This window comes from Centropristis striata, chromosome 8 (assembly GCF_030273125.1).
Source record: "Centropristis striata isolate RG_2023a ecotype Rhode Island chromosome 8, C.striata_1.0, whole genome shotgun sequence".
Taxonomy (NCBI): domain Eukaryota; kingdom Metazoa; phylum Chordata; class Actinopteri; order Perciformes; family Serranidae; genus Centropristis; species Centropristis striata.
Window position 1 is genome coordinate 13,805,126 of NC_081524.1, and position 13,798 is coordinate 13,818,923.

General features: G+C 39.2%; 1 protein-coding gene across 2 annotated transcripts; it reads right to left on the reverse strand.

The window, feature by feature from the left end:
• Positions 1-4,084: 4,084 nt before the first annotated feature.
• On the reverse strand, positions 4,085-13,445 carry pdp1 (pyruvate dehydrogenase phosphatase catalytic subunit 1). 2 transcript variants are annotated; one of them, XM_059339833.1, is made up of 9 exons: positions 13,372-13,445; positions 11,521-11,785; positions 11,265-11,432; positions 10,165-10,376; positions 9,746-9,827; positions 8,788-8,882; positions 8,494-8,662; positions 7,615-7,833; positions 4,085-6,205 (listed from the first exon to the last, which is right to left on the reverse strand). In XM_059339833.1, exons 2-9 carry the CDS (start codon positions 11,770-11,772, stop codon positions 5,825-5,827), a joined length of 1,578 nt encoding a protein of 525 aa, XP_059195816.1. In that variant the 5' UTR covers positions 11,773-11,785; positions 13,372-13,445; the 3' UTR covers positions 4,085-5,824. The 2 variants fall into 2 exon arrangements, with proteins under 2 accessions (XP_059195816.1, XP_059195815.1); XM_059339832.1 differs by lacking the exon at positions 13,372-13,445 and adding an exon at positions 12,917-13,341.
• Positions 13,446-13,798: the final 353 nt, after the last annotated feature.

A 13,798-nucleotide genomic window follows, 5' to 3' on the forward strand; every position in this document is an offset into this window, starting at 1 on the left:
GGACAGAAGAGAAGAGGTGGGAGGAAAGACAGGGAGAGTAAACTGTGTGATGGATATCAGTCCTTACCATCACACAGTCACACACGTTTGTTGTTGTCCTAGATTTGCTTGAGGAACCATTTCATCCTAATAAAGACATACTAAGAGAATATGTTTTACCATCACAATCAACAACTTATTTTATCCCTGTCTATATTCTGATGGTATTTACAAGTGGTGGAAGAAGTATTCAGATCCTTTACTTAAGTAAAAGGACTAATACCACACTGAGAAATTACTCCACTACAAGTAAAAGTCCTATATTCAAAATTTACTTAAGTAAAAAAATACAAAACCTGCTCAGATTGTTTTATATATATTCCAAATATATTATTGTATTATTACTATTGTCCTGGTAGGGCTAATTTTCACCACTTAATATACCTTATGTGGTTTATAAACGTGTAATCATTTTAAATTGATCATATTTTTTCATGTTAAATCTGGACCTGAAAACTAAGTTACATCCCACCACTTTTTTAAAGAGGTGTTTGTTTATATACCATTTAAACCTGATTCATACAATATTTTATACCTAAACATGTTTTATTTTGGCTGGTGACACTATTTTGTAATACATGGAAGGATAAAAAATATATCCCAAAATCCCCCTTGTAAAAACCTTGGACTCTAATATGTGAACAGAATAAACAAGAATTTTAATCTTGGCTTTAACCAATGTTCAGATTTATGTTCTGGAATAATGCCTTAATTGCATATTTTACATAGGCTAGAATTTGTTGTCATAAAACCAAGGTTTATTATATACAATACATGCTTAAAATTAGTCATGAATCACTCAGTCTATTGATTGCAAAATTATTTGAGCAGTAGTTTCATTGTACTGTAAAACAAACAAACCTTAATAGCCCCATAATGCAAACAAGAACGAAACATCTGGCTGTCTTAGGTCCAAAATGCATTATGATGTAAATGGTACATACTGTACTTAGCACACAATGTACTCAGAGATTATTTGCACAGTTACATAAATATGTTGCAGAAGTATGACTGTGATAATGTCACAGTATCTGTAGGAGACATTAAGTCCCATTAGTCAGTGTGTTTTTCTTTTAATGTAACACAGTATCTGTAGGAGACATTAAGTCTCATTAGTCAGTGTGTTTTTCTTTTAATGTAAAAAAAAACGTCTTGTCACTGCAACGTTTTTATCTGTGTTGGATTACGGAGATCTTTTGTACATGAATGCTGCTGATCAATGTCTTAGAATGATTGATGCTGTTTATCAGCTTCTTTGAGGTTCATTACTAACTGTCAGATGTCCACTCACCATTGTGAATGATACTCTGGGTAGGATGGCCTGCTCTGGCCACTCCAAGGGCTCAGAGTCATTGGTTTACTTTACTTTATAAGGCAATATTGGGACTGCTGCCTTCGTACATTTGCAGCTTAATTACTGTGAGAAATGCAGGATCTTATTCTCTTCGTTCACTAGATCAGTTGTTGCTTTCTGTCCCTTCTGCTCTACAGAGTTGGGTAAAAGGGCATTTGTTTACTCTGCACCTTATGCTGGAATATGCGCCAGAAAGAATGGAAATTAACTGAATTTGTTTCTTTGAGCACTTTTAAATCCAAACTAAGAGTTATTGAGGCCAATTCCACAACATGCACTTGTTTCTCATGACGTGTTTAAGGTCTGTATGTTATGTACATATGTAACTATATTCTGTGTTTGCTGCCTCTTGGCCAGGGCTCCCTTAAAGAAAAAGAGGTTCTTAATCTCAATGGGATATTCCCTGGTTAAATAAAGGTTGAATAATTTTTTTTTTTTTTAAAAAGTGATGCAACAAAAAAGTCAAGAGAATAAGATAATAATACATTCATCCTTTTAAAAGTTAATATGAAAACTAATATCCTTCCTTATAATCTTTTCAGTTTTCATTATTTTGTTCTATTATTATATTAAATATCGAATATATATTATTTATGTTTATTAAATATCCATTTTAATTTGGAATATTGATGTTATATATTTCTTCTTATATTGTCCTTAATGTTGCAGGAAACTAAAGATAGTGAATTTTCCTCTTTATATATTACCAGCATTTTTAGATCTATGTTGTTTATTCCCAAAGACAGCTTCTGCACTTTGTAAAATGTTGACATTTTGTCAAAGGGGGACTGAAATGATCTCAAATGATCTAAAAAACAACAACAACGACCCAGCAACAACAACAACAACTAAATGTGTCATCTTTTAAGTATCTTATTCTATCCGGATAAAGAGCTGTGATACTGCCCCTAGTGGTGTAAAACTTTAACTGAATCAGGTGTTAAACTGTTTAATATTGTATATCAGAGTCAGTTTATGTGGGAAGGTTTTTATTACACTTCCTGCGTCTCGATCCCACGGAAAACGTTCAAGCATGTTAACAAATTCCTGAAACAAATGTCACTGGAAAAATAATCTGTAGCACACCGGAAATGAGGCATGTAACGGACCAAATGTTGTGTTTATTTCCAGTAAACTGGCTGAATGTCGCCTATAAACCAACACACCAGTTAATCTGGACGCCTACAGTGTGTCAACGTGATGACGATAAAAAGAAGCGCTGGCGTAAAATAAAGTTTCCTCTCTATGTGACCATTTGTGATAACAGGAAGTGTGCATTATAAATAAGTATATTTTTTTATAAGTATTATTTGGAGATAAAGGCAAGATATTATCAACAATCTTACATCAGGGTTTGATCCAATCTTTGACATACAAATAAAAGTCTGATATTTAAAGTCTTCATATTTTTTATTTCTGATCACAGTTACATAGATCCAGCAGCTCTTATACCAATACAAATGTTACTCTAGTTTTGCTGATAATTTGTTTGTTTGTTTGTTTGTTTTTTAAATTACCAGTCTAATTGTCCATGGTCACTGCCTGTTATAGCCTCAGTGAAGATGAAGATATTGTTAATTTTTTTTTTTTTTTTTTTTTTTTTTAAGTTAAAGTTTGCTGGAAAACTAGAGAATGTATTTTCTCTATAATAATGGAATAACCACTATTAAGTAAATAAACAAAACAATATATTGAAATCCTTGCTTTTGCTCACATTTAGAAGTTTGAACTTTATTAAATGGAATTAATATTGCAATATATAATATAAAATACTACCATGATTTAAAAGTCTTGGTTACATATAACCAGTTAAATGAAAGTCATTATGGTGGAACCCTTAAATAAACAAACTACAAAACCTAGATAACTTCCTGTCTGATCCTGCAGCATCATCTAGTGGCGGTTAACTCTTGTTAAAATAATTTCATTGCCTGTAGTGTCAATGTTTGGAAATGCCTATCACAATTTCCCAGGTCAAAAGATGGTTTAGTTTACTTTAATTGAGGTCAAAAAAGCAGTAAAATCCACATATCAGAGAAGCCGGAACCACTCTCATTTCAAAATAAAAGCATGTCTTATATTATATGAATCTTATATTTGACCTATGGGGGAATTACATGATATTTTCTTTGTTTTCTACTGGAGTTATTGCTGCTGTATGATGGAAAAATAAAAAAGCATCAAAATATATAGATTTTTTTCCCCCATAAAAAACAACAGTGGCATTGTGTAAACAATCTGGAATTTAAAAGGTTAAAATTCAGAAAAATAATGAATATATGGTAGCATGACCAGGACTTAAAATGTTTTATTTTATTTTTTAAATTGGAAAGTCATATTTTTAAAGTCTTTTAAAACAGTTTTGGGGAAGGGGAAATGTTGTCATTTATAGTATCAAGTTGGAGGGTTTTTTGTGACACTGGAAAAAAAACCAGAGGTTGCTTTTCATTAAAATTTGCCACAGTTACAAAAAAAATAAATTTCATTTGCATTTAGTGCACAGTGCTTTACATTCCTACACTGGTCAGTGGCCCATGTGACAACTGACTCCTCCAGCCGAGGTCACAGTGACTGCCACGCTTGCAACCTGACACACATCGACCCTCCAGGTGGTTTTAGGTTAGCGGGACTTCCTGCTGCATTCAGGGGGTTGGCATGTGTCAACCAAAACAACACAACAACAGCACCAAGTGTGAATTCAGTGTTTTATTAAACCATTCCATATATAAAACTTAACCCACATAAGTTACAATTTATACATACGCAGATAAAGACGTGTAACATACTGCAAAAGCTGAATAAATAATCTATAATATTCAAACAACTTCTTTCAAATTTACATTCTGCTCATTCATTTGGGCTGAAATACACCTGAACACACAGCTACATCCCTGGTATTAGTGTTTACCTGGAGAGTATTAGGAGAGTACTTCTGCTTTCACCAGGAGGAATAAAAACCCAAACTGTCACAACCTGTTACGCAAACTGCTAATGACCTTTCAGAACAAAACAACATAAAGCAAGATGAACCGGTAACAAGAGTCCCTTTTAGCCCCACACAGCTTGGAAGGAAAAGAACTACAAACTTTCATTTCATTCAGAGACACACTGACTCTGAATCTACTTCTGCCACTCTAGCCAAAGTGGTGCTGTTTTATATATGGAGATTAATTCACTTAATTATTACTGTTAAAGTAGTGGTGCAAACCTGTTACTGTGCAGTCTGTAAATATTTGTTTTGCTCTGTGCTCCTGCATATTAGATTTGAAATAAAACCTTTTTGACTTGTGGCCCTTTAAACTAAAGAAATGTCTATTTCAGTATTAAAATTGTTCAATTTGAGAGCTTTTAGATTTAATTGCAATAGATTAAAAAATTCTCTCTCTTCCCTATAGTTGTCTTGTAACCCTGAAATGTATATCGGGACTCATTATTGGGCACCACAAAGGATGATAACCACTACACTATGAGTGTTTACTTTCAACTTTAATTCTACAGTCTGATCTCGTCACCCAGTATGGACGTAAACAATTGAAAGCTCAAAGTGAGCACTTACAGCACCAGTGTGTCGAATGTAAGCCTCATTTATACTACCTTTACATACAAAAAAGATATGTCCATTTCAAACGATGTAACTGTAACTGCTCACATACTTCCATGCGTCCTTTACCTTGGCATGGATGATATCTCCACTAGAGGGCAGCTGGGTTTACTTGAAATCCAGTGTGCTGGAGCAAACATCATCATTCAAATATCACAGAAACACTGAAGGAAATGTGAATGTTTGGACAGCGCTTAGAACACAAAGGTGTAAAAACAAACAGATGCAACAGTCCTCTGTCGTAACAGATGCAGGAAGAGCCTAAAAAGTGAGAAAGACTGTACCTGGGATGCCAATAACCAACCCAGACGGCAGAGGAAGAGAGAGTTGGTGTTATAACGGTACAGCCCAGTTAGAGTCCATATCAGAGAAGCAGGTCGAGTCAGTGCTGCAGCAACTCTTTACTTGTAAAGTCCCGACCTTCACCCTCTTTGGAATCTCTATGAATTCATCCCCGCTGAGTCCTTCAGCAGACGAGGGGGTTGAATTTTTGGCACAAAAGTAAGTTTGTAACAGCGTCTCAGCCACGCAGAAAAGAAGTGTGTATGAAACAGTCGCCAGAGGATGATTGCAGCATAAATAAAGTTATATAAGAGGCTTCGATCCAGTGAAGATCTTTGAACTTCATAGGGAACCGGATAATCTGCACTGCATACAAACGTACAAACTCTTTACATAAATAGAGTTAAAACATTTTTTTCTGACTGCTGGACAGATATTTTCATAATATGGCCTGTTTGTCCACAGAGTGTGCTTGTGTGTAGATCTGAGGTGCACAGTTAGTGCGTGTACTCCTCAGTACAACACCACTGATTGCCTTGTTGTACGGCTCAGGACTGCCCTTCTTGTCTCTGTGCTCCGATCACATGAGGGTTGAACTGAGAGATGATAATGGTGATGTCATCGCGGTACATGCGAGCCAGCTCTTCGGGCAGCGACAGCATTTTTGAAAGCCTCTCGTGGTCGACCGTGCCAAACTCATTGTTTCCCACCGCGTGGCGCATCAGGTGGGTCGCTGAGTTCTGATCCTCAAAAGCTGATGACACACGAGCCTTTCTCTCCTCGAGCAGCCCTTGCATCTGTCCCAGGGTGACCTTGTAGCCTCCGACTTTGAGTGGCTGACGCTGGTGCACGCCTGTCAAATACTCCCCGACAATACGAACCACTTCCTGTCTGTGGAGGGTCTCCCAGAGACCGTCAGAGCCAATAACCTGCGGGGACAGACAGAGAAAAGTCAGGAAACACGGGATTTTAACAACATAAGCCTCAATTCAACTGCAAGACTCAAGTTACTTTTGGTACCAGGTTCTTTCCTCTGGATAGTCTCCCCTCAAATGAGCTTCATTAGACAACACTTCAGGGAAAAGTGTTTCTTGAAAACATCTACATCAAAGCCTTTGTTGGCAGAGGTCATCAGGTGTCATTTCAAATCAGCCAGAAAAATCTAAGGCCCCATTTACACCAGGACGCTCGCGGGTGAAAACGACAAAATATTTAATTGGAAGTGCCTTTCGTTTAGACGGTGACGGCGTTTTGGGGGCTTAAAGATGCAAAACTCTGATCTGATCTGCTCACGTCACGTATGTGTTTACGTCACATACATGCTCCAGTACAGGAAAATAAACAAACGTGGGATTATTTCCATGGTGGGACCTTCAAGCTGCTCTGGCAGCTCTAATAAACTTACAGGAGTCTTTCCACCAAATGTCCAGGATATGTACAGATAGTATTAGTGAACAGAGAAGGATCTGGAATTACCTCCATCACATTCTGGATGCACCGATTGGTGGGAGGAGCCAGACGGCTGTGAACGAGACCTGGGAGATCTAGTGATGGTGGAGAACTTTGTGGAAGGAGTAGCTGATGAAAATGTGTGGCGTGAAAACTTCTGCATGCCCAAAGATGCTTTTATGGCTTTAAGTGATGCCGCCTGGCTGCATACAATCCAATTTCACACACTTTTGCGTCACCATATGCAGCAGATTTCCTCCTGAAAACGCTCGGCTAAACGAGGAATAAAAAGTGAAGACGCAACGCCACTTTTGCGTCTTCTGTTCAGACCGTCCTCGTGTGAACGGGGCCTAAATGTCATAAAACATGCAATCATGGGCCCCAGAAGTTACATAATTCTTCTAGGAAAAGAACCACTGAGTTCTATGTAATTTTCTTTTTTAAAACACAGCACACTTCCTTTTTCTAGGAAACCATCTTTGATTAGCATAACGGTACAAACACCAGCACAAAGAGCACATTTATCAGCCAAGTACAATTTTGTAATTTGGCGAAATATCAGAATGAATAGTTGAGACTGATAAAATCTGCTGGCGTTGACTGATGCACTTAATGCTTCCCATGTGAAAGTGAGAAGCCAGATCCATGATGTCTGTGATATCACTCCAGCATTTTGTAGGTACAAATCTTCTTCCCTGGTTAGAGACCTCTTAATTGCTGCCTGCATCTTTATTAATTAAATAATTAAAATAAGTCTGGTGTTGTACCCATATTGATGGCAATCATAATCCTTAGGGAAACAGTCGTCCCCTTAGATCAAATGTGAATTAGATCCACGCGGCCCTACAGTTTCTGAAAACAAAAATGAAGAGGATTTTTCTTCTCTTACCAGAAAGCGATCTTGTGGCCGCAGCTTGTGGTACGTGATCTCGGGCTCTGCGGTCAGGTAGGGGGGCGTGTGGTAGTTTGGAGGGATGAACTTGGTGTGCTCGTTTTCATGGAGCTGATCGGGTCCGGACTCCAACACACACTTCTGCAGTTCAATACTCCACTTGAACTTCACATCTCCAAATGCACGGAACGGCATGAGGAGGCCCAGCAGCCGGTCCTGATGCAGAGCCAGACAAGAGGAGGAAGATGTTATAATAAATGCTGCAACCAAGGTTATAATAGTTTGGGATTTTTCATTAGTTTTAGTTTTAATTTCGTTGTGAATTTTTGTTTTCAAATTCAGTTAGTTTTAAGAGTGAAATTGCTAGTTTTAGTTTAGCTTTTATTTTTTTGAAAATGCTTAGTTTTAGTTTAGTTTTTATTAGTTTTAGTGTCAGTTTTAGTTTTTTTGTAATGGGTATGTGCCTTTATTTCCTTTGGTTTATCCATCTTAGCACCAATAAGGTTATTAACTCTTACAGTTCTGGGTGTTTTGTATTTTGGTTCTAGTGTAAACATCCCAGTCTCAGTAAACATATTTACCATGTGTTCCTGCATGTTGAAATAGAAATTAAATTAATTATGTATGAAAAAAGTTGACAAAGACGAAAACTAAGGACATTTTCACTATAATTTTAGTTAGTTTTAGTTAGTTTTGTAACCACACAATACAGTTTCAGTTAGTTATCGTTTTTTAAAAAACTCTAGTTTTTATTTCTATTTCAGTTAACGAAAATGTTTTTTCAATTTTAGTTTTTGTTATTTTGTTAGTTTTCGCTAACTATAATAACCTTGGCTGCAACACTAACCACATCCAGTAAACTCGTAGCTGTTTTACCTGTCGTATAACCGTCTTCCTCTCTGATGGAGGGTGTTCGCCTCGTATCCGAGCCATCTCGTCATCGTTCTGGGCGCTGTGGTCATTAGAGAGAGTGTGAGCAGTGAATGAACCGTCCTCCTCCTGCACCCCCAACACTGCCCGAGCGTCTCCTGCATTGGCTATAAACCTTTAGGAACATAAAGGAGAAGATTTAGGATGAGAAATATTAGATTTAAATAGTTCAAATTAGTAAAGCAACACTTATTTGTACACATTGACAGGAATGTGTGTGCATGTATTGATCCTCCTTACAGGTCTGAGCCATCGATGTGAGCCACGCAGGCTGTAGCTCCAGAGAAGGCCACTCTCAGGACCCAGTAGTGCAGGAAAGCATTTGGGTCTCCAACCTGCATGGCAGAGAGGAACACAGTGAGCGTCCAGACAGGATATGGTGCATGGTTTAAATTACAAGGAGAGGCAACGACACCTGAGCTCCTCTTTAATCCATAAAAGTTTAAATTTGGATGCTCACATTTTCTGCACTGCTGCCACATGGCAAAGGTGATATTCAATATGTATGGAGACGACACTTTAGTCCTGTACCCAAAGCAGATTTATTGACTCACAATTTGAGTCAGACATGAATGCTGATGACTGGGAGTCGGTAACAACATTAATGCTGACAGCATCATTTTAAAGTGTGATTTGGTGCCCGATCATCTCATGATTTCACAATATCATCTTACAGCACATAATGTGTGATGCATAAAGTCACAGTTCCTAAGAAGCATGTTAGTCAAGCCGCAGATTAAGCAGACTAATTAACATTTTACAATAAATGGGTCCGAATGTAAAAATGGGAAGTGAAAACTCAAGGAAAAGACAATAACAGCCTCAAAATTTGAATTCAGTTATTCAAGATTGACTAAACTGAGTCAAAGATACTCAGACTTTGACTTGGGAGTTGAGTTTGATGGACTGACTAGTCCGAGTTCCTCTTTAACCCATTGAAGCCTGGAAAGCGGATACGTCGTTTTGTAGTATTTGTATAAGCTCTCAAATACTTTTTGAATTTCATTTCTATCTGCTACAGAGGCTGAAAAATCTGTTATTTAGTAGAAGCGTTGACAGTTCTGTTGAATTTCCAGAAAAACTTCAGGTTTTAGGGGCTGATTTTAAAATCGCCCAGAGGTTTTACAGACGTTTTAGGCGTCAATGGGTTAACACAGGAGCAGAACTGTTTCACGTTATGACAGCAGACAGTTCCTACCTGAGCCTCCAGTGAGATGTCGTTGTCCAGCCTCTTGAAGGCGTTCATCAGCGCCTCGCGGGTGTCTGGGACTTCGCCTGGGCTGAAAGCAGAGAGAGAGAGAGAGAGCGATATGTGTAACGCAGATAGAGGAAGCCAGAGGTCAAGAACAGATTACCAACAACAGCACTATTGGCAAAACAACAGACTGGCCTGTGTTGGTGTGGGCGTGTTGCTACGAAGGACAGATGAAGATAAAATAAGAAACCAGAAGATCCAGTTTGGAATGTTATGAAAAGCTCAGAAACCCGATTTATGTACATGTACAGCTCAAGAGTTTCCTTCTTTTTTTTTAGTCTCACTGGACTAATGAATAAGCCTGCACAGTGCTGTTGTCTGGACTTCATCGTATATCCTCTGCTGGGTTTCCCAGTCCTCACCTGGTGAGATCTATTAACTCCTGCCAGTAGGTTCGGAGGCTGTTGAAGTAGAGAGTCTGGGCCTCCCTGCTGAAGTAGTCGTTGGGGTGTTTGTGCCACTGCAGGATGGGACTGAGGGGCCTGCCGGATTCCACTGCTGCCTCCAGCTCACACAGTGTGTTGTGGGGCAGCAGAGACACTGCTATGTAATAAAACAACCTCTCACTCAGCGCCTGGCAGAGAGGAGGAGAGGTGGGAAAATGAAACAGGGTATGACTAAAGTAAATACAATTAAAGCCTCTTTTTGTTGATGGATTTGAAATGTTCAAACATCTCAGTTTCGAGAGTTTCAGTTGTATCGGATTACTGAATACCTTGACAAGCTTTAATAACCAAATAGTAGAAACTTGTTTTTGTAATTTTTTTTCGAGAATAGTAAATCAATCTATTCCTTCCAGACAGTTTATTATGTTTACAAACTTAAAATATTCAAAGCCTGCACCATGTTTAAATATGTTTAATAACTACAGGCCTTTACACACCCGAGGCATTTTCCCATGTGTTTGTCATGAGTACTTTCACACAAATCCACATATTTACTCAACAAAACAGTTATTTGATAATAAAAAGAACCACTGGATAGAAGGTATTATAATGACATTCATGTTTTAAACAATGAATGCACGCTCTAAAGCAGTAGTTCTCAACCTTTTTGAGTCGCGACCCCCAATTTAACATGCATGTTGTCTGCGACCCCGCTCACTGAACAGAATCTCACATGCACAGTTCAGATCACCCAAAAAGAAACAAAATGACCAAAAAAGACACAAAATGACTAAAAAAAGACACAAAATGACCAAAAAAGACACAAAATGACCAAAAAAGACACAAAATTACCAAAAAAAAGACACAAAATTACCAAAAAGACTAAAACACATGAACACTTTAACACAGTGGAGACAGAGCTGACTCCAAAAATGATTTGGCGACCCCCAGAAATCATCTCGCGACCCCAACTGGGGTCCCAGCCCCAAGGTTGAGAATAGCTGCTCTAAAGAACAGCACATTTAGCACTAGATTATCATGATAAGTAGCATATAATAGCAGAGTCAGCTTTTTACCTGTGCACAGGCGCAGCCAGCATGGCCATCAAACACACCCAGCAGCATTCCTCGTGTCTGCAGGCAGGTGGCTGCACTTCGACGATCTTCTATCGGAGCGTTTGCTGGCAGCTGGTTACTCTCGAAACCCATCACCGAGGACACATTCTTCCCATCAAATTCTGGCACCTGAAACCACAACATACACAAAATGCTCAGATGCAAACTTTAACATAGAGATGACCTGGTGTGTTTCCTGTTGAATGACCTCACAAACCTTGAAGCTGTACTCGTTGGCTTTCAGAATAGAGTTGACCTGTGGTGGTGTGAGGATGTAGCTGCGGAGCGCTGAGGTTGTCTGGTAACTTCTTGAGTGTTGGTGGCTCTGCCATGTGTGAGGGGGCCATCTTGAGGCGGGTCGATGACTGGTGGGTGCTAACTGGGAATGGTGTTGTTGGCATGGCAGCAGACCGGAGGCCAACACTTTTGTACGGGGCAGACTCCTGAGCAGCTGAGACGTCACAGGCATGGCTGAAGGTGCACTGCAGGCACATACACAAACAGCACACTGCTGACGTATTGTACAAGCCTATTAAAAAGGCAAATATACAGAGCTAGGACAGCAACCGCTAAACCTGAGAGAACAGAGTGATCTCTACGCACCATTAAGCAAACATTGTGAAAACAGAAAGAGATTATGCGGTTAGAAGCTGTGACAGGTTGACGGTAGCAGGGCCTTACATTAGCACTTCCAAAACACCAAGTGCTGGATCCAGTGTCCAAATAACCAAACCAAACACACTTTTGAAAATTAAAATATGAACTTCTTTTTTTAAATCTAATCTTTTTTTATTTGCCCTTTAAAAACACCATCCCTGTTGGCCACCGCTCACATATTATGCCAGAGCAATTCACATTAATTCAAATCAAAGTTGTTGATTAACTGCCTGTTGTGCTAGAGAACTTCTGGAAACTTCTATCCCATTTCTCTGCTCCCCAGATGATTACTGAACCTAACATTAGACTAACCTTCCTTTCATTCCCATATGCTGAAAAACAGCATATACAACATAAGGGAAACAAGATCCATGGCATATAATTTGTCTAATATAAGTCTAATACAACTATCATACAAAAGATCACAACACAAGATCCTCCCGTGAAGAAGGTTATGAGGTTCAGCTTTATGATCATTGTGGTGCTGTTTAATTGTATTGCCACCATAGCCTCACATGGAGGTATTATAAAGCCTTGTGTAAAAATACAGCATTTCACTATAGATACTGACTTTTATACACAGTTCACTTCTTTGTCCTGAAGTGCCACAGACAGAATACAGCACCAGAAGAGCATGTACTGGCCTGAGTTGTAACTCTGGCCTTGCTGTCCAACTTTAGGTCAGCAAGGCTAAAAATAGTTTTGGCAAGAATCTCAGCACTGACATTTGGATCTTGAGAAATGTTCTGTCCGGGCATGGCCTACTGAACTAGATCCAAGCTGAGTGTCTCCATATAACCTGTCCTCATTGCATAATGTAAGCATATCTGCAGCTCCTCAGAGTTCCCTGTCAGTGTCTGGCTTTTTGGTAGAAAGATGCAGCAGCACAAGTGATGAAAGCTTAAGTGAAAAACTAAATACACTGCTCAAACGTTTAAGGGAAATGTACCACATACCGATCCCGCTTTGCTTGAGTAAGCTGAGGAGTCAAACATCCTCTCAAACTGTGCATTAGTCAGACAGACCACAGAGAGGCCCGTCCCAGTTCTGAGCTGAGAAAGTTGCCATGTTTGTTGACATCACTAGCCTCCCCTAGCTAGTAGCAAAGCAACAAAATCGTAAGCTAACCTCAGAGCAGTTAGCTAAACTTGCAGCACAGAACATTGAACTAAGAGCTGATTAGGCTACCAAACTGTGCCACGATAATGACATTAACAGATAAAGTTAACGTTAGCTCGACATGCGTCAGTTAATCAACTAGGGAGAGCAGCAAAAACCATGCTAATGGTAGCTGCCAGTTGGTGGTTACACCCTCCAACTGGATAATATCTGCTCAGATAAACACACCGACTGACAGCGTTTCAGTTGCATCTGTCGAAAGGTTTGAGTGCAGAGCAAAATTCAGACTCACCTTAACCGCTGGATGTGGAGAAGTTATTGAAGTTCATGACTTAACGCCGTCCCCTCCGGTCTGTATCATTCTGCAGCGCCGCACCGCAGACTGAACGCTGATTGGCTGAGCTCTGACAGCCGTGATGACGTCAAGCCAAACCCTCATGCACGAAGAGCCTTTTAAGTTTCTTAAGAATTTCTAATGAGCTGCAACTTCACAGTTTCTAAATTGCAACTGAAACTAAAAGTATTATCAGCAGGCTTTACTCTCTTGGAAATTATGTTATGTTCACCACTTTTCTCCACACAAGGAATTGCTTTTGAATAATGGTCAAATTACTATTAAAAACAAGTGTATATAAAGACAGCTGGATTGAGAGGGACATAATCTTTGTGACGGACTGGATAAGGGACGTTAGGGGAAGTCTTTATAGCTACGAAAACTT